Genomic DNA, 24,892 nt, shown 5'->3' with positions numbered 1-24,892 from the left:
TACATATTAGATAAGCTTCTCTAAGATCTCACATTTTTTTGGCAATATACTAAAGAATTCTTCATGTCTTCAATGTAGTGTCAAAATGAACACGTCACAATGACTTAAATGCTCTTTGTGTAATTTCATATGATAACTTTTTTTTTTTGAAGTACGATGCTTTTGAAAAAGAAAATATGTTTCACAACACAGTTTAGTTGAACATCAAGTTTTACCCTAAGAATTGAGAATCAAACAAAAGTGATATTTTCAATAAATATTTTTTGGGGCAGGACATACACTTGTGTATTGCCTGTCAAAAAAGTGTTTGATGTGAGAACCAGTAATATATGCCAGGCAAATTTGATTTTATTTTTTTATCAAGAAACTGTTTGCCATCCATATGCAATTATTGCATTGTATTCATTTCTTTACGCCTTGAGGCCATCTTGTCGTATTAATTGAATAACGAAAATTGACACTCGCCTGACATAAGTAATACGAAGTTAATGTTTTGTAGATCTTACCGTCCCCAACTTTTGTAGTCCTTATTTCAACACGACATTCGCTATATCCGTGTAGAATAAACATCAAGAGGGGCAGCAATAAGAAATCCATGTTTTAGCCAATAGTAACAAATATTCGAAGTCCCATAAAAACGATACACTCGTGACTAACAGAAAGGCGAAAATTTACGAGAAACTTACTGAACGTCACTATCTGTGACCCTAGTTGACCAATGAAATTCCAAAGAAAAACAACTGCGTGTCAACCTCTCTGACTTGCTTTCTATGTGTTAGTGCAGTCACAAACCATTGATAATTTAACAAATCGTCTTACTAAAAACCCTTCCTCCTTTCGTGCTGGCTATGATCACTGATGAAATGATGACAAGGCTAGTCGGCAACTTCAAGGGTTCACCAAAGAACATGATTCATAATTACATACATGAATGCAGTGACATCTTCCATTTTAGTAAGAGACGAGAGTTGTCCTAATATGCTGTTAATTTAATGAAGGGAAAATGGCTATATCTTTTAAGGTACTTTTTTAAATAGCACACGGAAATGATATAAAATACACCGTGAACTTGTGAATATGTGAATGAATTTAAAAAAAAAAATACAAAAAAGAGAAGTTTTTGGGGTTGGACAGGGATGTCCACTTCTCCCATCGTTATATTTAAGTTACAGATAGAGAACGATAAAAGTAAACAGAATGGAATAACAGTAACACAGATTATTTTATATTAGACTCTAGCAAACATAAGACACGCATGACACGTAAAAGTAGTAGTCATGTGTTATTGCTGGTTTATAGTCGCTTGACAGCTCGACTGACTGGCATCCCCTTTTCATATGTAATGATGCGTTTTACTTATACAGTCTTTAAACATACAAAATATTAAAATTCGTGACGGTAAATGTAACCGTAGATATTGACCAAATACTAGTATTTGTATGGCGGACCTTCTTTTCTGCGACCTTAAAAAAATAAGCTAAGTGTACGATGCTGTTCTGCGAGTATTCCACGAATCGACTAATTACATAGGATTACCTGCATTCATTTATATTTGATTTGCCAATAATCGTAGAAAAGCGGTATGTTAGTCATGGAAAAGCAAGATTTTTTTCTAGCAGAAAAGCAGCATAGATTCGTGGAACAATGGAATAGCAATGAGTAGTTTGTCCAGTAGAAGTGTTTTATTACAATTGATTTGTACAAGAAAAAAACACAATTTGTCCTTCTTTCCTTGCCGTTTGACCGTAATCGCCTTGGAATTTGCTTCAGACTTGCTGGCAGTCTAGTTAGAATTTTGGTCTTTAGCCACAACTACATCTTCCAGGGAGATGTAGAGAGGTTTATCCCACATGTCCACCAAATGAAGCTCAAACACAATGACGGAATTCGGGGGAATCGTTCTCACAGTCAAGGATAAATATACATGTAAATATTACAATACTAAATTATCATTCATTCTACAGGAGATGTATAATTATTATAAAAACTACACTGCATTTGATCATATATCACCAAAACTGATGTGTTTATATTGAAGGATATAATCCCGGTTTGCCCTGCTCGCCGTAAGCCATGTCTGGTGTGGCAGTCAGCTCGCAAATTTCCCCCTTACTCATCTATGGAAAATCAACAGTACACCATTCATAATATGCTAAGTCAGTCATATCGACAATCACCATAAAAGCTAACAAGAGTTTGTCTTCTGACGAAAATGAAACTGCTGTATTACGGTAATCTTGATTCTACTGTATTTAATTACGTCAATTCTATATAATATAACTTTCATTGCGATGTGCGAAAGTCAGTGATTTGACATAATATGAAACTGTAACGAATCACTAGGTAGAGCCAAAATTTTTTTGTTAATTCATTATACGTCATCTTTCTTACAGTACTATGTGAAACATGTTCTTCCTACATTAGACAAGTATTCACCGTATTAACGGACACCCTAAACGTTTTATACTATCCCTAAATCAAATGGAACGAATGAAATATGGAAATAACAACCAGTATTCAAGACCCTAAGTCCATTTAAACAATAATTCAGAAGCAGAGCAAACACGGACCCCTCTAAAACATCAGAGATGGGATCAGGTGCCATGGAGGAGTGAGCATCCCCTGTCGACCGGTCACACCAGCCGTGTGCTCCTTGTCATGATCGGAAAAAAGGAAAAAATCCGAAGACAATTCAGTGTGTAAATAATAGCCTAACAATTAGTATGAAAAGCATCAGTCAACATTTGAGTTAATGATGGGTTGTATTTGCTCACAAATCATTGCATCGACCATAGAACTTGCAAAATGATGACTTTAAACGATGCTGTTGATATTCTTGTTTCATCAACTTGTTTGTTAATAGCTTGCCTCGTTTTAGAAATTGTTCGTACGTAGAACATGTTCTTGGGTATCGAATCATTCAGAGAGACATAACCCCATATGCAGGTGATAAGGGTATATTGCTACATAAGTAAGGGAAGCTGACGATTGAAAAGTTGAAGTCATCACGTTTATCATAAAGCTTTGTTCTTAAGTTTCCATTAACGTCCTATGAAACATCACACATCGTAAAAATAAAATGTGTTAATCTTAAATATTTAAAATCAATTAGATGAAGAGCGACATTGTCTGCGTATTTTTTTGAATGACCTTAATGCATTATTAGATATTTAATATATTCGTTAATTACATGTACTTACACTTTTTACGCCTTCGTTTAATGCTGTCAAAATAAAAATTTCAACAGTTTACACACAAGTAACAGAGTAATACAAAACAGCAAATGGGTTTGCATAAGAATAAATGTCCGTCAGGTTAAATGAAAAAAAAAAAAGTATTTTGGTTGTTAAGTTTCAAATTTATATTTATAAGTTTTTAAAAGGCTGTTTAAAAGTGAAACAGATACAATAATCTAAAGGTTAAAAATGATTTGTTTAACCAACAAACATAATTTGCTTCTCCAGTAAACCCTTTCGTTGACGACTCTTACCTGGTATAGCTTCACCCACAACAAAGAACAGTGGTTTTCTCCCCCTGGAGCTTTCAATGACGGTGCCATTTTCAAACATCTCTGTGAAATGTCAAAATATGTTAATCATTTCTTTTAATCGTGAAAGGTGTTATCTATATCAAAATAACTCTCACATCCTATAAGAGAAATTGTTCGACCGACTTCTTTCAGCAAAATATTTCCCTGTATAGGATCTATAAATATATGTACATATTTGTACATTTCCCTGTACAGGATCTATAAATACATGTACATATTTGTACATTACCTGTATAGGATCTATAAATACATGTACATATTTGTACATTACCTGTTGCATGGACCATCACTGTCCACCTGTCTTCTGGATACGTTTTTCCTACAAGAAAATACACATACAAAATTACGATGTTTTTTAAACGAGACATATACGATAAGCAGTACTTCTTTTTACATAATCTGTATTATACATGTTTATCTTTCTGTTAGATACCATCTCCAGGAGCCAGGATCTCCTTCTGAATTCCTCCTAGAACAGACAAACACTGTATCACAAAGGATATACTCCACAAAAGCTTACTAGCCATGTCTTATTACACCGAAACAGTGATGAAAAGTTCAAATTGAAATGTGGAAATGTTAATTACAAGGTGGTATAGTGAACACATCAATCATTAAACAACGCCTGAGGCGGCGCTTTTCCGTATAAGGTACAATGAAGATGCACATGTTTGAGACAATGATGATTCAAAAATCTTGTAATATGTTTACTTTTCAAACTATGTCGTAAAATCTGTTCGTTTATGTTTTTAAAAATCATAAAGGAGACTGATATCTGTAAACTACAATGTGTTTTTCTCCTTTCATGGCATTTTTCTAACAGAAAAATATTTTTTTTTTATTTCCATTGTAAAACTATTGTTATACGATTGTTTAATATAATACATACATACATACATCCATCCATCCATCCATCCATATATATATATATATATATATATATATATATATATATATATATATATATATATATATATATATATATATATATATATATATATATATATACATTTACTTTTTATTATTTGAATGTCCCGTGTACGAAATGTTTTTTATGTTTTTTAGGGGACGACCATTTGATTTTGAAAGGTTGGGGGGGGGGGGGGGTCGAGTCAATTTATTTATTATGTTCCCCAAACGAAGTTGGGGAACATATTGTTTTTACTCTGTTTCTTATTAAGTCTTCCGTTCACAACGGAAGACTTATAGTGATTGTATTGTTTCTTTTTATTAAGTCTTCCGTTCACAACGGAAGACTTATAGTGATTGTATTGTTTCTTTTTATTAGGTCTTCCGTTCACAACGGAAGACCTATAGTGATTGTATTGTTTCTTTTTATTATTAAGTCTTCCGTTCACAACGGAAGACTTATAGTGTTTGTATTGTTTCTTTTTATTATTATTATTATTATTCCTCCCAAATTTTGTGAGCGCGATTACTCAGAGATGGTTGGATAGATTTTCACAATTTTTCACACGATAGTAGGCTGATATATGAAGTTTATATAAAATTCCGTTTTTTGAAAAAATCACTTCCGGTCCGAAGTTATGGCCGAATTTCCAATTTTAAAATGGACTTTTGTCCGGTGTTTTTCTCAGAAACGGTTTGAGGTAAAGATGTGAAATTTACAGGAATATTAGATCATGACGTTCTCTTTGTTTCGAAGTTGTTTTCGTGTGTTTCCGGTACTTCCTGTCCGAACCGGAAGTGAACTTGTGTTAGGTCAATTTTTAACTTTTTTGTATTTTAATATTTTTTCAAGATATTATTATGTATAACAGAAGTTCTTCTACAAATACTAAATATATAATTTGTTTTGAAATCAGATTCCACATTTTGTAGATTTTCGGTACCGTCATTTTCCCTATTTACCTAGTGTGTATACAGTGGGCAAAGAAAGATAACTCTGACTTGTAAGTGAGAATAGAACTTTCGAGATAAAGGCGGAAATAGTATCGATGACGTCAGAGACATATACACTCTCCATATCAAAATATTTAGACGTTCCATATTCAATCTTCTAAATGTAAGAGTACGTTGATTACCGCTTCCAGTGCATGTATAGTTTGAAGTTGCCAGTGGAGTGTAAGTCTGTTTTGACAGTTAATTGATTTACACATGAATATATCTAAAACAAAAATTAATATATATGCTAGCTATAGGTAGCTAATTCAATTAAATATATTATAAGCACTGAATATACATTTATAGTGATGGACAGGCATGCAATTTTATCTATCTCGTATACTAGGTTCAGAATACGATAGTTATAAGCCTTCTATAATGCAGACGATTTATTATTCTCTATGATTTGAATGCGAAATTATCCCGATTTCCGAGTTTTATTTCCGATATTAAAAAATATTACATACACTCAGAAAAGGAATTGAGCGATAGAAAATTGTAATACAGTACTGTTTTAAAGCCTTTATAAATAAATTGATATCTGCCACTTAAAAGAAAGAAAATCAATCTATAGATTAGATTTGGTTATTACATGTATATTTGATAAAAAGTTGAATTATTTATGACACATGATCTATACTCTATATACCCAAGGAGTTATAAAAGATGTGAAAGGCGATTCTTGGATTCTTGTGAAATACTCAAAGAGTTAAAAAAAAATATGTGAAAACGCGATTCTGTGTGAAATAATGCTTCGCAATATCTTTCTTTTGAAAAAAAAAAACATGATAAAAAATTGCACAGGTCTGTTGATATGTGGGATGAGTATACCTGAATGAACACAATTTTATGCAATTATATATAATTATGTACATTGTACATGCAACTGACCTGTACTTTTCCTTATAATTCATAAAACATAAAACTATCTAATTCCTTTGAAGCCGCCCCCGCCCCCCCCCCCCCCTCGGTCTTGATTAATATTTGGAGATGTTAGTGCAGCTAGGCATTTGAATTATATAATCGTTTTAGATTTAAATCTGGAACATGTGGTTATAAATACATTGACATGTATACAGAATTTCATATTCTATAATGGTAGATTTGTCATTATGATACTGAAATGTTCAATTTACATGTCTGAGAGAGAGAGAGGAAGAAAGAGAGAGAGAGAGAGATTCCCTCTTAATCCCGATCCTCCTTTCCATTTACATAGACCAAAAATTAGTTCTATATCAGTGACACCCATTCTTTATTAAATGTTTTTTGATTTCATAGTCAGTCATGGTCACATCCTGTATATTTTTCTGCTTAAAAAGTATTACACGAAGTGCACGTGTGTTGACCTGTCAATCAAAATAACCTGACGCTGTATGCACTGCAAAAAAGTAGCCTGAGTTCGAAATGATCTTAAAGTATGATCTTTAAGTACATCTGATGCAACAAACTTGTGAAAAAATAAAATAAAATAAAATATCGCGGTATAATAAACTTCGATTGTGGGACGTGGAGACCGGTCCTTGGGATGAGATCGTATAAATCGAGGTCCCGTGTCGCAGAAGGTGCTGGCACAAAAAAGATTATTCACTGCTCAATGGTGATAATTGCCAAAGTATAAGTATACTCCGGCGAGCGGTGGCGTCTCCATGTGAGTGAAAACTTCTCGACAGGGACGTAAACAACATATAATAAATCAATCAATTAATCGATTGCTTAATAATTACTGTTATTGAATAATCTTTCTTATAGGTATGCTGTCAAATCTTGATAGCTGATAGTACGGTGTTCGTTCGTCTGTTTGTCTTAGAAATGATTGCAAACAATTTTTTTAAATTGCTAATCATCCTTGCTCTATGATATACGTATATCTCTCATAGGTGCCAAATGCATTATACAAGATTGATCATGAAAATCAAAGTACCATAAGTACTGAAAGGACTTTTTTCCAGTTATTTTTTCTTTCACAGTTAATATGATATGTATGTTTTTGACACAGAAAAAAGCAAATTCTTACAGATTAAGAAGAACGGAAGACTTTTTTGTTGCCATGGCAACAAGAGTCTAGTTATTATTATTATTATTATTATTCCTCCCAAATTTTGTGAGCGCGATTACTCAGAGATGTTTCGATAGATTTTCACAATTTTTCACTGGATAATAGGTTGATATATGAAGTTTATATAAAATTCCGTTTTTTGAAAAATTCACTTCCGGTCCGAAGTTACGGCCGTATTTCAAATTTTAAATTGCATTTTTGTCCGGTGTTTTTCTCAGAAAGGGTTTGAGGTAAAGATGTGAAATTTACAGGAATGATAGATCATGACATTCTCTTTGTTTCTACGTGATTTTCGTTTGTGTCTGGAACTTCCTGTCTAAGCCGGAAGTGAATTTGTGTTTTGGTCAATTTTCGACTTTTTTGTTTTTAAACATATTTTCAAGATATTTTTAGGCGTAATAGAGATAGGTCTATAAGTGCCAAATATATAATTTGTTTTGAAATCAGGTCACCCGTTTTATAGATTTCAGCTACTTTCTTTTTCCTTTCAAAAATCAAAGTACTAAAAGTACTGATAGCGCATTTCTTACTTTAACTTACATGAAGGTTATGTTTACATGTTTCTCTGCATACAAAAATCAATACATACAGTATCATATATAAGAATGAAGACTACATTTAATTGCAGTAAATATCAAAGTACCTGAAGTACTGAGAGGACTGTTTTAGATACCCAATTTTTTCAAACTACAGTGTAGTATAAACAGGCATGTTTTTCTATACATAAAAATCAATGCATAGAATAAGTTACTTATGGAAGGTATTTTCATTAGCCAATAAAAATCTAAGTACCGCAAGGACTGAAAGGATATTTACTATTCTTTTTTACTTCGACTTATATATAGATGTTTCTCTAAATGCAAAATTCAATTCATACACTACATGTGTTAAATTTGTCATGTTTATATATAAGGACGGTGGATACTTTCATTTTTGTAGTGAAAATCAAAGTACTGTAAGAACTGACAAGTTGTTTTCTAGATAAAACCCCCTCCCCCATTTTAACTTTTAAATTTAAAATAGTTTAAATATACTTCTACTAATGAAAAAACATATGCATACAATATCTTATATAAGGACAACAGATACATTCATTTTTGCAGTAAAAATCAATGGACTGCAAGTACCGAAGGGACAAATTTTAGATTCTTTACAACTTAAATATTACATACTGTACACGTTTCTCTACAAAAAAAAATCAATGCAAACGGTATCATATAGGAACGGAAGACCTTTTTGTTGCCATAGCAACAAGAGTCTAGTTATTATTATTATTATTATTATTATTATTCCTCCCAAATTTTGTGAGCGCGATTACTCAGAGATGGTTGGATAGATTTTCACAATTTTTCACATGATAGTAGGCTGATATATGAAGTTTATATAAAATTCCGTTTTTTGAAAAATTCACTTCCGGTCCGAAGTTACGGCCGAATTTCCAATTTTTAAATGGACTTTTGTCCGGAATTTTTCTCGGAAACGGTTTGAGGTAAAGATGTGAAATTTACAGGGGTATTAGATCATGACATTCTCTTTGTTTCGAAGTTGTTTTCGTGTGTTTCCGGTACTTCCTGTCCGAACCGGAAGTGAACTTGTGTTTGGTCAATTTTCAACTTTTTTGTTTTTTAATATTTTTTCAAGATATTATTATGTATAACAGAGGTTATTCTACAAATACTAAATATATAATTTGTTTTGAAATCAGATTCCACATTTTGCAGATTTTCGGTACCCTCATTTTCCCTATTTACCTAGTGTGTATACAATGGGCAAAGAAAGATAACTCTGACTTGTAAGTGAGAATAGAACTTTCGAGATAAAGGCGGAAATAGTATCGATGACGTTAGAGACATATACACTCTCCATATCAAAATATTTAGACGTTCTATATTCACTCTTCAAAATTTAAGAGGACGTTGGTTACCGCTTCCAGTGCATGTAAAGTTTGAAGTTGCCAGTGTAGTGTAAGTCTGTATTGACAGTTAGTTAATTTACACATGAATATATCTAAAAAAAATTAATATATATATATATATGCTAGGTAGCTAATTCAAGTAAATATATTATAAGCACTGAATATACATTTATAGTGATGGACAGGCATGCAGTTTTATCTATTTCGTATATTAAGTTCAGAATACGATAGTTATAAGCCTTCTATAATGCAGACGATTTATTATTCTCTATGATCTGAATGCGAAATTATCCCGATTTCCGAGTTTTACTTTCGATATTAAAAAATATTACATACACTCAAAAAAGGAATTAAGCGATAGAAAATTGTAATACAGTACTGTTTTAAAGCCTTTATAAATAAATTGATATCTGCCACTGAAAAGAAAGAAAATCAATCTATAGATTAGATTTGGTTATTACATATATATTTGATAAAAGGTTAAATTATTTATGACACATGATCTATACTCTATATACCCAAGGAATTATAAAAGATGTGAAAAGGCGATTCTTGGATTCTTGTGAAATACTCAAAGAGTTAAAGAGTGTGTGAAATAATGGTACGCTATATGTTTCTTTTGAAAAAATAAACATGATAAAAAAATTGTACAAGTCTGTTGATATGTTGGATAAGTATATCTGAATGAACACATATAATCATGTACATGCAACTGACGTCCGTACTTTTCCTTGTAATTCATAAAATTATCTAATTCCTTTGAAGCCCCCCCCCCCCGTCTTGAATTTGAATTATATATTCGTTTTAGATTTAAATCTGGAACATGTGAATAACATTACCATTTACATGTATACAGAATTTCATATTTTATAATTATGAAATGTTCAATTTACATATCTGAGAGAGAGAGGAGAGATTCCCTCTTAATCCCGATCCAGACCAAAAATTAGTTCTTTATCGGTCACACCCATTCTTTATTTGATGTTTTCTGATTTCATAGTCAGTCATGGTCACATCCTGTATATTTTTCAGCTTAAAAAGTATCACACGAAGTGCACGTGTGTTGACCTGTCAATCAAAATCACTTGACGCTGTATGCACTGCAATTAAGTAGCCTGGGTTCGAAATGATCTTGAAGTATGATCTTTAAGTAAATCTGCTGCAACAAACTTGTGAAAAAAATAGAATAAAATAAAAAATAAAATATCTCGGTATTATGAACTTCGACTATGGGACGTGGAGACCGGTCCTTTGGATGAGATCGTATAAATCGAGGTCCCTTGTCGCAGAAGATGCTGGCATAAAAAAGATTCCCCACTGCTCAATTGCGATAAATGCCAAAGTATAGGACAAAAATTTACAGTCTCCACCGGCGAGTGGTGGCGTCTCCATGTGAGTGAAAAATTCTGGAGAGGGACGTTAAACAACATACGTATAATCAATCAATTAATCGATTGCTGAAGAATTACTGTAATTGAATAATTTGTCTTATAGGTATGTTGTCAAATCTTGATATTATAACTTTACAAAACTCAGTGACTTTACGTTTAATGTGATACTAAATTAATTCATTATATTTTTTTATAACACCATCACAATTATGCCAAAACATACACACAGTGAAGTTTATGATAGTACGGTGTTCTTTCGTCTGTTTGTTTGTCTTAGAAATGATTGCAAACATTTTTTTTTAAATTGCTAATGATATACGTATATCTCTTATAGGTGCCAAATGTATTATACAAGATTGATAATGAAAATCAAAGTACCTTAAGTACTGAAAGGACTTTTTTCCAGTTATTTTTTTCTTTCACAGTAAATATGATATGTATGTTTTTTACCAGAAAAAAGCAAATTCTTACAGATTTAGAAGAACGGAAGACTTTTTTGTTGCCATGGCAACAAGAGTCTAGTTATTATTATTATTATTATTATTATTATTATTATTATTCCTCCCAGATTTTGTGAGCTCGATTACTCAGAGATGGTTGGATAGATTTTCACAATTTTTCACATGATAGTAGGCTGATATATGAAGTTTATATAAAATTCCGTTTTTTGAAAAATTCACTTCCGGTCCGAAGTTACGGCCGAATTTCCAATTTTTAAATGGACTTTTGTCCGGAATTTTTCTCGGAAACGGTTTGAGGTAAAGATGTCAAATTTACAGGAGTATTAGATCATGACATTCTCTTTGTTTCGAAGTTGTTTTCGTGTGTTTCCGGTACTTCCTGTCCGAACCGGAAATGAACTTGTGTTTGGTCAATTTTCAACTTTTTTATTTTTTAATATTTTTTCAAGATATTATTATGTATAACAGAGGTTATTCTACAAATACTAAATATATGATTTGTTTTAAAATTGGATTGCGCATTTTCTAGATTTTAGGTACCGTCATTTTCTCCATTTACCTAGTGTGTATACAATGGGCGAAGAAAGATAACTCTGACTTGTAAGTGAGAATAGAACTTTCGAGATAAAGGCGGAAATAGTATCGATGACGTCAGAGACATATACACTCTCCATATCAAAAATATTTAGACGTTCCATATGCACTCTTCTAAATGTAAGAGTACGTTGGTTACCGCTTCCAGTGCATGTATAGTTTAAAGTTGCCAGTGTAGTGTAAGTCTGTATTGACAGTTAATTGATTTACACATGAATATATCTAAAAAAAAAAATTAATACATGATCTATACTCTATATACCCAAGGAATTATAAAAGATGTGAAAAGACGATTCTTGGATTCTTGTGAAATACTCAAAGAGTTAAAAATATATGTGAAAACGCGATTATGTGTGAAATAATGGTACGCTATATGTTTCTTTTGGAAAAAAAACCATGATAAAAAAAATTGCACAGGTCTCTTGATATGTGGGATAAGTAAACCTGAATGAACACAATTTTATGCAGTGATATATAATTATGTACATGCAACTGACGTCCGTACTTTTTCCTTATAATTCATAAAACATAAAACTATCTAATTCCTTTGAAGCCCCCCCCCCCCCCCCCCGGTCTTGATTAATATTTGGAGATGTCCGTGCAGCTAGGCATTTGAATTATATCTTCGTTTTAGATTTAAATCTGGAACATGTGGTTATAATTACATTTACATGTATACAGAATTTCATATTCTATAATGGTAGATTTGTCATTATGATACTGAAATGTTCAATTTACATGTCTGAGAGAGAGAGAGAGAGAGAGATTCCCTCTTAATCTTGATCCTCCTATCCATTTACATAGACCAAAAATTAGTTCTATATCAGTGACACCCATTCTTTATTAAATGTTTTCTGATTTCATAGTCAGCCATGGTCACATCCTGTATATTTTTCTGCTTAAAAAGTATTACACGAAGTGCACGTGTGTTGACCTGTCAATCAAAATAACCTGACGCTGTATGCACTGCAAAAAAGTAGCCTGAGTTCGAAATGATCTTGAAGTATGATCTTTAAGTACATCTGATGCAACAAACTTGTGAAAAAATAAAATAAAATAAAATATCTCGGTATTATGAACTTCGATTGTGGGACGTGGAGAACGGTCCTTGGGATGAGATCGTATAAATCGAGGTCCCGTGTCGCAGAAGGTGCTGGCACAAAAAAGATTATTCACTGCTCAATGGTGATAATTGCCAAAGTATAAAAAAAAAATTTGCAGTCTCCTCTGGCGAGTGGTGGCATCTCCATGTGAGTGAAAAATTCTCGAGAGGGACGTAAACAACATATAATAAATCAATCAATTAATCAATTGCTGAATAATTACTGTATTGAATAATCTTTCTTATAGGTATGCTGTCAAATCTTGATAGCTTTACAAAACTCAGTGACTTTACGTTTAATGTGATTCTAACTTAATTCATTATATTTTTTTATAACACCATCATAATTATGCCAGAACATATACACAGTGAAGTTTATGATAGTACGGTGTTCGTTCGTCTGTTTGTTTGTCTTAGAAATGATTGCAAACAATTTTTTTAAATTGCTAATCATCCTTGCTCTATGATATACGTATATCTCTCATAGGTGCCAAATGCATTATACAAGATTGATCATGAAAATCAAAGTACCATAAGTACTGAAAGGACTTTTTTCCAGTTATTTTTTCTTTCACAGTTAATATGATATGTTTGTTTTTGACAGAGAAAAAAGCAAATTCTTACAGATTTAGAAGAACGGAAGACTTTTTTGTTGCCATGGCGACAAGAGTCTAGTTATTATTATTATTTTTCTTCTTCTTCTTCTTCTTCTTCCTGGGTACTTTTTTGTCCGCGAGTGATCTCGTCAACTACTCATCCGATTGAGGTGAAACCTTTTTAGGATTAATAGGCATGTTATGTAAATTTGCGGAATCAAGGTCATTTTGCGCGCACGTGCATGCACGTGCGTGCGCGTGCAATGCGTAAAATGACCAATATACTTGATATAGCTGTAACTTTTATATTTTTGGATGAAATGCTTTGATACTCAGAATATAAGGATATATTAAAAGTGTAAACAAGATGACATGGTCAACATGCACATGCATGCACGTGTGCGCACGCGCAAAGCGTAAAATGACAAATATACTTGATATACTCGTAACTTTTATACTTTTTGATGAAATGCTTTGATACTCAAAATATTTATATATATTAAAAGTGTAGACAAAATGACATGGTCATCATGCACATGCATGCACGTGCACGCGCGTGCAATGTGTTAAATGACCAATATACTTAATGTAGCCGTAATTTTTATATTTTTTTATTAAAAATATACAGATATATTAAAAGTGTAGACAAGATGATGTGGACATCATGCTCATGAATGCACATGCGCGCGCGTGCAATGTGTTAAATGACCAATATACTTAACATAGCCATAACTTATATATATTTTTTATGAAAAGCTTTCATACTAAGAATAAACAGAGATATTATAAGTGTAGACAAAATGGCATGGTCATTATGAACATGCATGCAGGTGCGCATGCGTGCAATGCTAAGATGACCAATATACTTGATATAGCCGGAACTTATATATTTTTTGATGAAATGTTTTGATACTGAGAATATAAAGATGCATTAATAGTATAGATGAGATGACATGGTCATCCTGCACATGCATGTACATGCGCGCGTGAAATGCAAAAAACGACCGATATACTTCATTGCCTTATTTAATGAAGCTTACAGGAAATAAGACACCAAAAGGTTGTTGGGGAGCGTTTGGGGAACATCTGTAACGGTCCCCGTTACAATTATAGCTAGTTTTCATGGACTTTCAAGACGATCAAGGGCAGATTCTTTATTTTCTTCCTAACTGAAATAAAAATAAGTCTGACGAGCAAAAAAGCCATGCATAGCATTCAGTATTAGTTATGGTCAAGACTAAAATCTTTCAAATAAAGTTCAAACGTCATGAGATCAAAACTGCATGTTGGTACCCAAAGAAAGGCCTTGTCACAAGAAATGCAAAATATGAAACCTCAAGCACCAACCGTTCAGAAGTTATGGTCAAGGTAAAAGTCTTTCAAAAGTAGTCAAACTGAAACTCCTGTATGTCATGAGGTCAAAAATTTTGGTACCCAGAGAAAGGCCTTGTCACAAGAGAACGACAGAATATACATGTGAAAAATGAAAGCCTTAGCACCGACCATTCAAAAGTTATGGCAAAGGTTGAAGATTTTGCAGACAGACAGACAAACGAACAGATCGAAAAGAGGTCCATGGGCCATAATGCTCATCTGAGTCTGCTGTTTTTCTCCCATATATTCCTATGTAATATATATATATATATATATATATATATATATATATATATATATATATATATATATATATATATATATATATATATATATATTGAAGCCCCTTCCTACCCCGAAGTCATAAGTCATAATTTGAACAAACCTGAATCTACAATACCAAAGGATGGTTAAAAGGGTAAAAAAAAATCACAGGCCTTTAGATCACGTTAATCCGAATGACGAATTAGGGGTATTTTTTTTTTAAACACCCCTCCCATTTTTCAGTCAAATTAAAGTAAATCAAATCCCTGTGATAAAAAATGATTAACAACGGCTTTACTGTTCTTGATAAGTGCTATATACATGTACTCCTACGTAAAACTTTGATTGTCCATCGTCTCCCAAAACCAACCCCAAGGGGTCGCGATTTGAAAAAAAAAAACTTGAGTCCACACTATCTGAGGACCTTTCGATATAAATACATGTATGACTAATCCTGGCTTTGCTGTTCTAGAGAAAGCTTTTAGAGATTTTTCCTATACATTCCTTATGTATAATTTAATAGTTCAGTGTGGCCTCACTCTACTCCCGGAGGTCATGATTTAAGGGAGCAGACTGGGGTTTTATTGTGTGAAAACTATGATAGAAAAACTCTTTAATTTTATAAAATATGTAACTTACATTGACTTTAGTATGCATGCCAAGTTTAGCGCAAAAAATGGTTATTTTTTAGGGACCGTCTCAAAATACAGATACATTTACTGTAGCATTATATGGGAGAGTCCAAGAATTTCGGACTATCAAAGCAAATTATACAAATACTACAATATACTTTTTGCTCAAATTATAATATATGATGAGTAATACTAAATTGTATATTATATTTAAGAAACACAAAATTCTATCGTCTGGATTCCGGAAAAGACATCAAAAAAAAAAAAAAAAAAAAAAATTATGGATACTATAAAATATGACAAGGTACTAATAATTTATATTAAATATATATTAGAAAATAATTTTGAAGTTTTCAAATTCTTATGTTGAAAATTTCAAAAGCATATATTTTATACGTTATCTTTTATAACATTATTTATGACCACCCCTCTTAAAGAACTTCATTTACTATAAGGTCACAAACACACTATTACGACATCAATTCAAAAATCGTTAAAAATTAGTTTTTTTAACATTGTAATTAGATTTTTTAACTTGTGATTACTTAATATTGTTTATTTTTTATAAATTATACGAAAATAATTGCTTGTAAAGTGTAAATAAGCTTGATTTTACTATGCTGAGCAAAGTATTGCGCAATGAAAACCCCCGCCTCCCTAAACAAATTGAATCTACACTATCTGAGCATGCTTTCAAATAACTAAAATATGAATAACCATGGCTTTGCTATTCTTGAATTTTTTAAAAAGATTTTCCTTATATATACCTGTAAAACGTTGATCGGCCAATATTTGCCCCCCCCCCCCCCCCTCCAAGGGGTCATGATTTGAACAGATTTGAATTTGCATTACCTGAGGGTGCTTACAAATAAATATGACTAACCATGGCTTTGATGTTCTTCTGAAGATTTTTAAGGAATTTTCATATATACGTAATTCTTTGTTCACCCATTGTGGCCCCACCCTACCCCAAGAGTCATGATTTAAACAAAATTGAATCTACGCTGTGTAATGAAGCTTTCACATAAATTGTATCTTTTCTAGACCAGTGGTTTTTGAGATTCTTGAAAGATGCCATTAAATTTTTAATTCTTAATTATCTCCCCTTGTAAAAAGACAATGATCCCAAATTTTGACAGCCTTTAATCCTCTTCACACAAGGCTTTGTGAAAACTTGGTTGTAATTGGCCCAGTAGTTCTTGAGAAGAAGATGAAAATGTGAAAGTTTATGATTACCATGGCGATAATGACAGACAACGGACAAATTTTAATCAGAAAAGCTCACTTTCACTTACGCTTTCAGCTCAGGTGAGCCAAAAACTTAATGTCCCCCGAATCTTCGATTACAGGGCATAAAAAAAACTGAGGAAGAGTAAAATTTAGTCATACATGTAAATACTTCAAGTGAAATAAAATTATTGTATATTTACATGCATTTATTAAAATAAACTTAACAAAAATGCAAAAAACACAATGTTGACAAGATTGTTTATAAAATGTTATAAACTGCATAAAGTAAATAGAAACTCTGAAAAGTTTTTTAAATCAATGCAATAGACACAAAGATTATACCTATAATTTAATCAACTGTTTGATCCTTTGAGTTTCATTACAGCTGTGCAGTCTCTTGAACCAGTGAGAGAAGGAAAGCGAGTTCAAGCAATACACTTTTTGTCATAGATTAGTCATACATTTCATACATTCAAAAGATCAGATGAAACCAATACCAAGTATAGATGTGTTGTGTAAATAACATACAGATAATGTAATCCTCATTGCAGTCAACAAAACCTGAAATTTTGTTCCTGACTATATAATCAGGTGTTCACATTATCAGATAAAAATCAAATTCATAGCTCCATTCAAAACTGTTTTATAATCAAGCAAATAAAAATATATTTACATATTCACAACCTAATATTTAATTCTAGCAGTGAACTTATTTTACACTAAGTAATGAGTTGCTGGAGTTTCTCTGATTGCACAAATTATAAATCTAAGACAAGCAATGCAAATGTGGCAACACACGCTGCTACAAGAAGATTCATATCACATAAATAGCACAAATACAAATAGATGTGACCAAATAACATAAAAAGAAATTAGTAAATGCCCATTAAATGAAAATGAATTACAGTAAAACACAATTATAACAAAGTGCCAGGGACTCATGATTTTGCTTCGTTATAAACCTAATTCGTTATATCCAATAAGTTCATAATATATACATGTATTAAAGCAACAAAGAATGAAAATCACTTCACTGTAAGTGTCAGTTCATTATAGGCATGTTCGCTAGAAGTGTGTTTTACTGTATAATGATACATTGTACCACTGAATCAAGAAAGAGTTGGATGATAAATAAAAATAGTTTTCAAAGGTAGTCTCATTTAACGTGAGTTAATGAGATTAGTATACTGAGGGATTTAAAACCCATAACAGTGATAATACATGTTACAGAAACAGAATATAAGCCCTACTTTAACATTTCAGAGATCTGCACCCTGGTGATTTATTTGTTAACATTTATCATATTCTTTAATCCTTGGTTATGTTTTAAACTACGGAAATCTTAGATGATAAAATATGTAAATTGTTACGAAATGGACAGAAAATGTCTCTTCAATTTGCAAACATTATTATTTCAACTAAGTAAATTTAAATTTACCTCCCCCTGTAACAAGGTCACATGTCATTGTGAAACTTTTTTCCATTCCTTATGAAGCAGTAAAATATAAATAAGTGTGTTCAATCTGTTTAAATGTACTGCTATAAAGACTTTTGATATTCAACATTCAAAGGACCCTTGTTTTGAAGAGTGTTCTAAAATATAATTTAAAAAATTAATAATAAATTGGGATTAGGCATTTGCTTGCAAATAACAAAAATATGCACATGTGAAAAAAAAAAATCCATATGATTCTTAGAGAACTCCATTGCAAACATCAAATTGTATTTGATTATGAAATGTGTCCACATGTGCTAAAGACTACTCTTTAGGAATATTCTAATTTAATCAAACCAGTTAATTGACAGGCACAAATACATACTGCTTGTGATGTGAAGCACAACAACTGTCACAGATTAAAGACTTCAAATTTCTGCATCAAAACCCTTCAAGATTTATCGTACTAATGCGAACCATTGATGCGAACCATTGGAAACAAGCGTGTATTCTCAAATGCAGACAGAATACTAATAACTTATTGAAGTTGCAGCAACTCATGATATTCTACTTTATATAAACAACACACATAAACCTTATTCTGCAAAGATACATGTACCTACACACTTGTGAACTGCCTTCTAGATCTATGGCCTTGTGTAACAAATAATTAATAGTACAACCAAGTTTTGTAACAACACAAACATTCATCATCAGAAATTACTTACAGGGACAAATATCAAATAATCATGCAAGTCTTTAAAAACACATTTAGTATACAATATTGTAACTCCACAGGTAATAATAAAAAATAATTATTCCTAATGAACACAAAACTCTTATCAAAATACATGTATATGCACACATAGAAAATCTGTTTGACAAGTCTTCCACTTTCCTCCATTGTAAATAAAATTGTTCCATTGAAGTAAAGGAAATGTTTTAATAAATTAGATATATAGGTGGTCTGTAGTGGCTTCATTCTAGTTTCAGCAGCTCTACGTCAAACACTAGCTTTGAATTGGGAGGGATAGTATTCTTAGTTAAGGAAAATTTGTTTAAATGGTAACATAATTAAAAGCTATTTCAATACATGTACATGTAGTCCAATGATTGACAATGCTCTCCCATGAAAAACTGCGCAATATTTGAGTGACAAGACAAGCTTGAGCTGCAGTTTATGATGACCCAGCAAATCTTCTTAAGTAACAAATAGAATACATGTACATATATACTAACAGAAATGATTTCTTGGCATATATTTTCTGAAGATATGATGTCTATAATGGTATTCACAAGCCCTGTCTATCTCTGATCAATGATAATCAGCATGCTCTGACATACAGAAAGGTTAACAGTTTTTTTAATTTTTTTTTTTTTTTTACATAAAAAATTGGTATAATCCAATACTTCTAATAAGAATTAAGATATACTTTTTGTTTAACTTTCCTTTCAAATTATGTGAAGTTAGATTTATTAGACAAACATCAAACATGTGTGACATAGTTATAAGGATATACGCCTGGGTATCCAATACTTCCATATCCATAATCCGGACTACAAGTCAGAATAGCTCGCTCTCCAATACTCATCTGGAAAAGAAGAGTGGACTAAAGATCTGAAGTAAGAAAAACCAATCAATGATGAATTACTTATGATTTGGAAAAAAATTGCCACACAACCCATAGCTGACCAGTCACAACTCTCATTATTGAAAATTCATGGATTGAAATGTATCAATGAATGAAAAAGACATATCGTTGCAAGATAAACATCCAAGCCTAAGAGAAGCAGGTAACATATGATGGCTTACTTTAGCAACACCTTCATCCCAGCCTTTGATGACTTCTTGGTGACCAATCCTAAATTTAAATGGCTGCCCCCTGTCTCTTGAGGAATCAAACTTTTGCCCATTCTCTAATGTCCCTACATAAATTTCAGTTCAGTTTATTTGACACAACCATAAATGTATGTTAGCAGTTGAATTTTGCATGAATTCAAAATCTGCTTATTCATATCAAAATCTGAATGAAGCTCATATAAGCCTTTAGCAAATGGGAGAACAGGGAAAAAAGTTAGTCAAGATTAGAGAGGAATCATACAAATGATCTTTTTTGAATTGCTTTAATTAAATTGTACCTGTGTAATGAACAACTACTACTTGTCCTTTCTTTGGATATGTCTGACCTGGAAAGATAAGTTTTTTATAGAATTTTTAATATCACAAAATATATTATCTGACACACATTCAGAAAGAATGCATTCCTATTTTAGAGTAAAATGCCACACTCAATTCCTGTTCAAAAAATAAAACATAAAGGACTTATATATGCTGTAGTAATCAATTGATTCAATTCAGAACATACAGCATTCGAATCAAAATAAATTCCTTTAATTTGTACCTACAGTGTATCTATAAAATTTATATTTCAAAAGGAACAATTGAACAGTAGACAAAGTTGCTTAATTTGGCATTGCAGTGTTTAGACTCATGGGTATCAAGTCAACTCGTAACCTGACTAACCAAGTCAACTTCAGCCCAACATGTCAACTCATAACCAAACGACAAAGTCAACTCGTAACCAAGACCCTGGTTATGAGTTCACTCTTGGTTTTTTGAGGGGAAAGGTCAAGCTGTACATTAGGCAAAAGCAAAATATTAATTGTAACCTCACTAACCTGCATTGTGTCTGGTTAGGAGTTGCCTTTATGTATATGAAGTTAAGATTTTCATACAAAACAAATGCTGGAACTTGTAAATACACAAACTTGAATATAAACTACCTGAGAATGCTTCTGTATAAATATGACTAATCATGGTCTTGAGGAGAAGATTTTAAAACATTTTTTAATATATTCCTATGAATACTGTAGATTCCTTCTTTTTCGCGAGTACTTATTTTTGCAAAATAACTCTTTGATGTCAAATCGCGAGAACAATAATTCGTGAGTGGACGGTTGATCAAGAGATTTTACATTGATTTCAGCACCATAAAAATAAAAGCGAGTCATTTTATTTCGCGAGTGGTGCTTCTCGAGTAATTACGCGATAATTAAACCTCACGTATATTTAGGAATCTACAGTAACTTTGATCTCCTGTTGTAGCAAACCTACCCCAGGGGATCATGATTTGAGCAAACTTGAATCTAAAATACCTGATATACTTAATACACTATAATTGTAATGAAGCTTTTACACAAGTTTTATCTTTTTTATTTCTGACCCAGTGGTTCTTGAGAAGATTTTTGAAAGATGCCATTAAATTTTTACTAATTCTGAATTAGAGGGTGTGGCCCTTCATGTGAACAAATTTAAATCCTCTTCACCCAAGGACCATTTATGCTAAGTTTGGTCGAAATTAGCCCAGTGGCTCTGGAGAAGAAGTTGAAAATGTGAAAAGTTTTTAGACAACACACAACAGATAACAGACACCGGGCACTTTCAATCAGAAAAGTTCACATAAGTCTTCGGCTCAGTTGAGCTAAAAACGATGTTATGTCCCGGCAGGAATGTAGCATCATGGTGAATGACAGGAAATTATTATAATTCTGCTTCCTTCAAGGTTCTTAGCCATTAATGACAAATTATATTGTTTCTGTTTTTTTTTAACATCTTTATTTACACAAATTAATGAATAAATCTTCCAGAATACCAATATGCATATTATAATTATATTAAAATATCATTTAAATTAGTTAAAGATTACCATTATGTCGTATGAAGGAGTCAACTTAGTTGAGCTTAACTTTTAACATTGCATACTTAGTTTTTAGTAAAAGATAGTCCATCATTTACATCAGTTCTAAAATTCAAGATCAATGTTGACTATTTAATTCAATGTGCGTACATGTATATGACTTAAATTTTCATGTCGCACTTAAATTACAATATTTTTTAAATATATATGCTGATCAGATAAAAACTATTGTTTTTATCAAATATAACAATTTCTTAGATTATCAAACTGATAGATGAAGCTTTATTACCCAAAAGCAAGAGAAATAGGATGATCAGGATCAATGAAATAATTAGTTTTAACCCCAGATTGTGACCTCTCTGCGCTCACAATAACAGTCGCACCATCAACATATTATTTAGCATTTACTTAGTGTTCTTGTTAAATGCAGTTCTACCAGTTGAATACAAGGTTTTTCTGTGTTCTGAATTGTTTTGTTCTCTTTGGCAGAGAACATTGAAATTAAGATTTTGAGGAAATGTAATCATGACAAGAACGATATTTACATAAATTGCAAAGACAACGAAATGTCAACGTCGAAACACAGGTGTTGGCAGTTTTATTAACAATAACCAGTGAGCTTCTCAAGCTTGGCGCTCGCTACGCTCACTGGTTATTGTTTACATTGTTTCTAATCTTAATGTGGTAGCACAACAGCAACACACTGGGACACCAAGTGAAATTTCGATCCAACCTTACTTAAGCATAATCAATATACATCAGTTTGTTACATCTTGCATTTTTATGTCCCTTTTAGCTATAATTAAACATTTGATAAAAAAAAATACCATTTCCAGGGGTAATTTGTTGGACAGTAACTCCCATTTTATGTTGCTACTGGAATGGTCCAGACACCGGACCGACATGAATTTTTACATTTAAACTTCCGCATCCGGTGCAGAAAGGCGCATGCGGAACGAAAGTGCGCGAAGAAGCAGAAAATCCAATATGTAACTTATTGTGGAATATTGTAAGTTTTAAAATTATTTTTATGTTGCGGCTTGCCTTTGTAATTTTTGTTGTTAAGAGACTTTGTATTTTCACATAGCTTGACTAGCCAAGTAAAAATTAAGGAAAACTTCGTACAACACTGTGTTTCTCACCTGTGTGAAAAATACTGATTTTGAGGTAAAATAATATGTTGACGGTGCGACCGTTGGGGCGAGCGCATTGTTCACTTCATTTTAAGATCCGCCTCTTCAAACCGCACGAGACATTTGGAACGTCTAGACTGTGACGTCACATGACGTCGTATGTTAGCTGCATTTCCATAAACAAAGTTTAAAAAGTGCAAATATTTTAACAAAGAACGTTTAATCTACTATCTGCATGAAATAGCCATTAATTAAGGTGAGTTTATTTTTTGTGAAATTTTAGTTGTTGTCACCGCGTGAACGAAGTTAGCAGCGAGAACAAAAAGCGATGCATTGTGGGTCAGAATTACTGCTGAAAAAAATTCTGTTGAATGAATGTGCAGTAGTCCGAATTTTCTCTTCGCCCAGGCGTTGTCGTTAGAGCTCGCAGTGACGAGCGGCGCTTCGCGCCGCTCGCTGCGCTCGCTATTATGTTGGCTATCATTGGGAGGAGGTCAAACACAGATATTTAAGTTTTTAAAAAAGTCTCAATTTCAGTAAGCTATCACGACAATGAGAGCTCTTCAACACAGGTTTTGAAGACTGGCAATTGTTTGAAGACTGACAATCAAGTTTAAAGATGGTTATAATATTTAGGGGAATAAAGGGTCCCAAACTGAGTTTTTACCGGCGATGCGAGTTTGTTGCAGGAAATGTTCAAACAAATATCGTACCGCTTCCGCATTTTGTCGCCTTAAGTAAGTCTTTTTATAAGCATCGTCCACAATTAAATGTCATTAGGATAGTCATCCTCATGACAGAGATGGTAACTTGCACCAGCCGCCAGTGATGCATTTCAAGGGCCCAAAGATTCTGAATAAACAGAACTGGCATTAAAAAATAAAAAACAATGATTTTTTTTTTTTTAAATTGGTGCTGATTTTTAGTGTCTAATGCACTGATTTAATGATTTTTAACAAGGGTTTATTGATCATGGTCATTTCTACTTCTGTATTTTGTATATTTATATATATTTGATTAATCTTATTATGATAAATCGTTCATTGGTGATAAGAATTGTTATTATTCTTATTTGTTCACCTTATGCTTCCAGCCTCAAATCACTGTTCCATCTCCTCAACACTTCCTTAGTGAAGTAGAGATGGGCAGGCCTCTGCATGACCGTATAGATATACTTAGTATATCTATTTTTATCTTTTAAAAAATAAATAAATTATAAATAAATAAACACACCACCACGTCACCCAGCCGAGGAGACTGAAGCAATCAATTTTTTGGTGGCCGGCCATACATGTAGTATAATGTCAACTCAATAAACAGGGAAAATAAAGATGAGAGTTGATACAATTTAAATAGTAACGAAAAATTAGGGGGGGGGGGTTGTTTTTCAATAAATATTTAACACAAGTTATAGACAAAACTGAAAAAAAAAGGGGGGGGGGTTAAAACCTTTCAAAATTTTTCAATGTATACTGCGATTCTGGTCACTCAACGTTAAACAATAATTTAGATTTTATAAGTTATTTTTTAATTAGCAAATAATACTATACATATTT

At 32.4% G+C, this 24,892-nt stretch overlaps 3 protein-coding genes across 3 annotated transcripts in view; all 3 read right to left on the bottom strand.

The window, feature by feature from the left end:
* LOC133199571 (peptidyl-prolyl cis-trans isomerase FKBP1A-like) overlaps positions 1-24,892 on the bottom strand; it is a 159,183-nt gene that overhangs the window by 31,502 nt on the left and 102,789 nt on the right. The gene's annotated exons all lie outside the window — the stretch shown is intronic.
* LOC133199570 (peptidyl-prolyl cis-trans isomerase FKBP1B-like) lies at positions 1,664-4,119 on the bottom strand. The gene is made up of 6 exons (XM_061335387.1): positions 3,984-4,119; positions 3,822-3,869; positions 3,491-3,571; positions 3,201-3,223; positions 2,044-2,117; positions 1,664-1,898 (listed from the first exon to the last, which is right to left on the bottom strand). The coding sequence occupies exons 1-6, from the start codon at positions 4,075-4,077 to the stop codon at positions 1,784-1,786; spliced, it is 435 nt and encodes a 144-aa protein (XP_061191371.1). The 5' UTR covers positions 4,078-4,119; the 3' UTR covers positions 1,664-1,783.
* LOC133199572 (peptidyl-prolyl cis-trans isomerase FKBP1B-like) lies at positions 17,240-23,146 on the bottom strand. The gene is made up of 5 exons (XM_061335389.1): positions 23,031-23,146; positions 20,645-20,692; positions 20,319-20,431; positions 20,024-20,097; positions 17,240-19,538 (listed from the first exon to the last, which is right to left on the bottom strand). Exons 1-5 carry the CDS (start codon positions 23,065-23,067, stop codon positions 19,484-19,486), a joined length of 327 nt encoding a protein of 108 aa, XP_061191373.1. The 5' UTR covers positions 23,068-23,146; the 3' UTR covers positions 17,240-19,483.

This window comes from Saccostrea echinata, unplaced genomic scaffold (assembly GCF_033153115.1).
Source record: "Saccostrea echinata isolate AGI-Se365-2 ecotype Australia unplaced genomic scaffold, CSIRO_AGI_Sech_v1 ptg000034l, whole genome shotgun sequence".
NCBI classification, from domain to species: Eukaryota; Metazoa; Mollusca; class Bivalvia; order Ostreida; family Ostreidae; genus Saccostrea; species Saccostrea echinata.
This window is presented reverse-complemented; position numbering and strand designations above follow the sequence as displayed.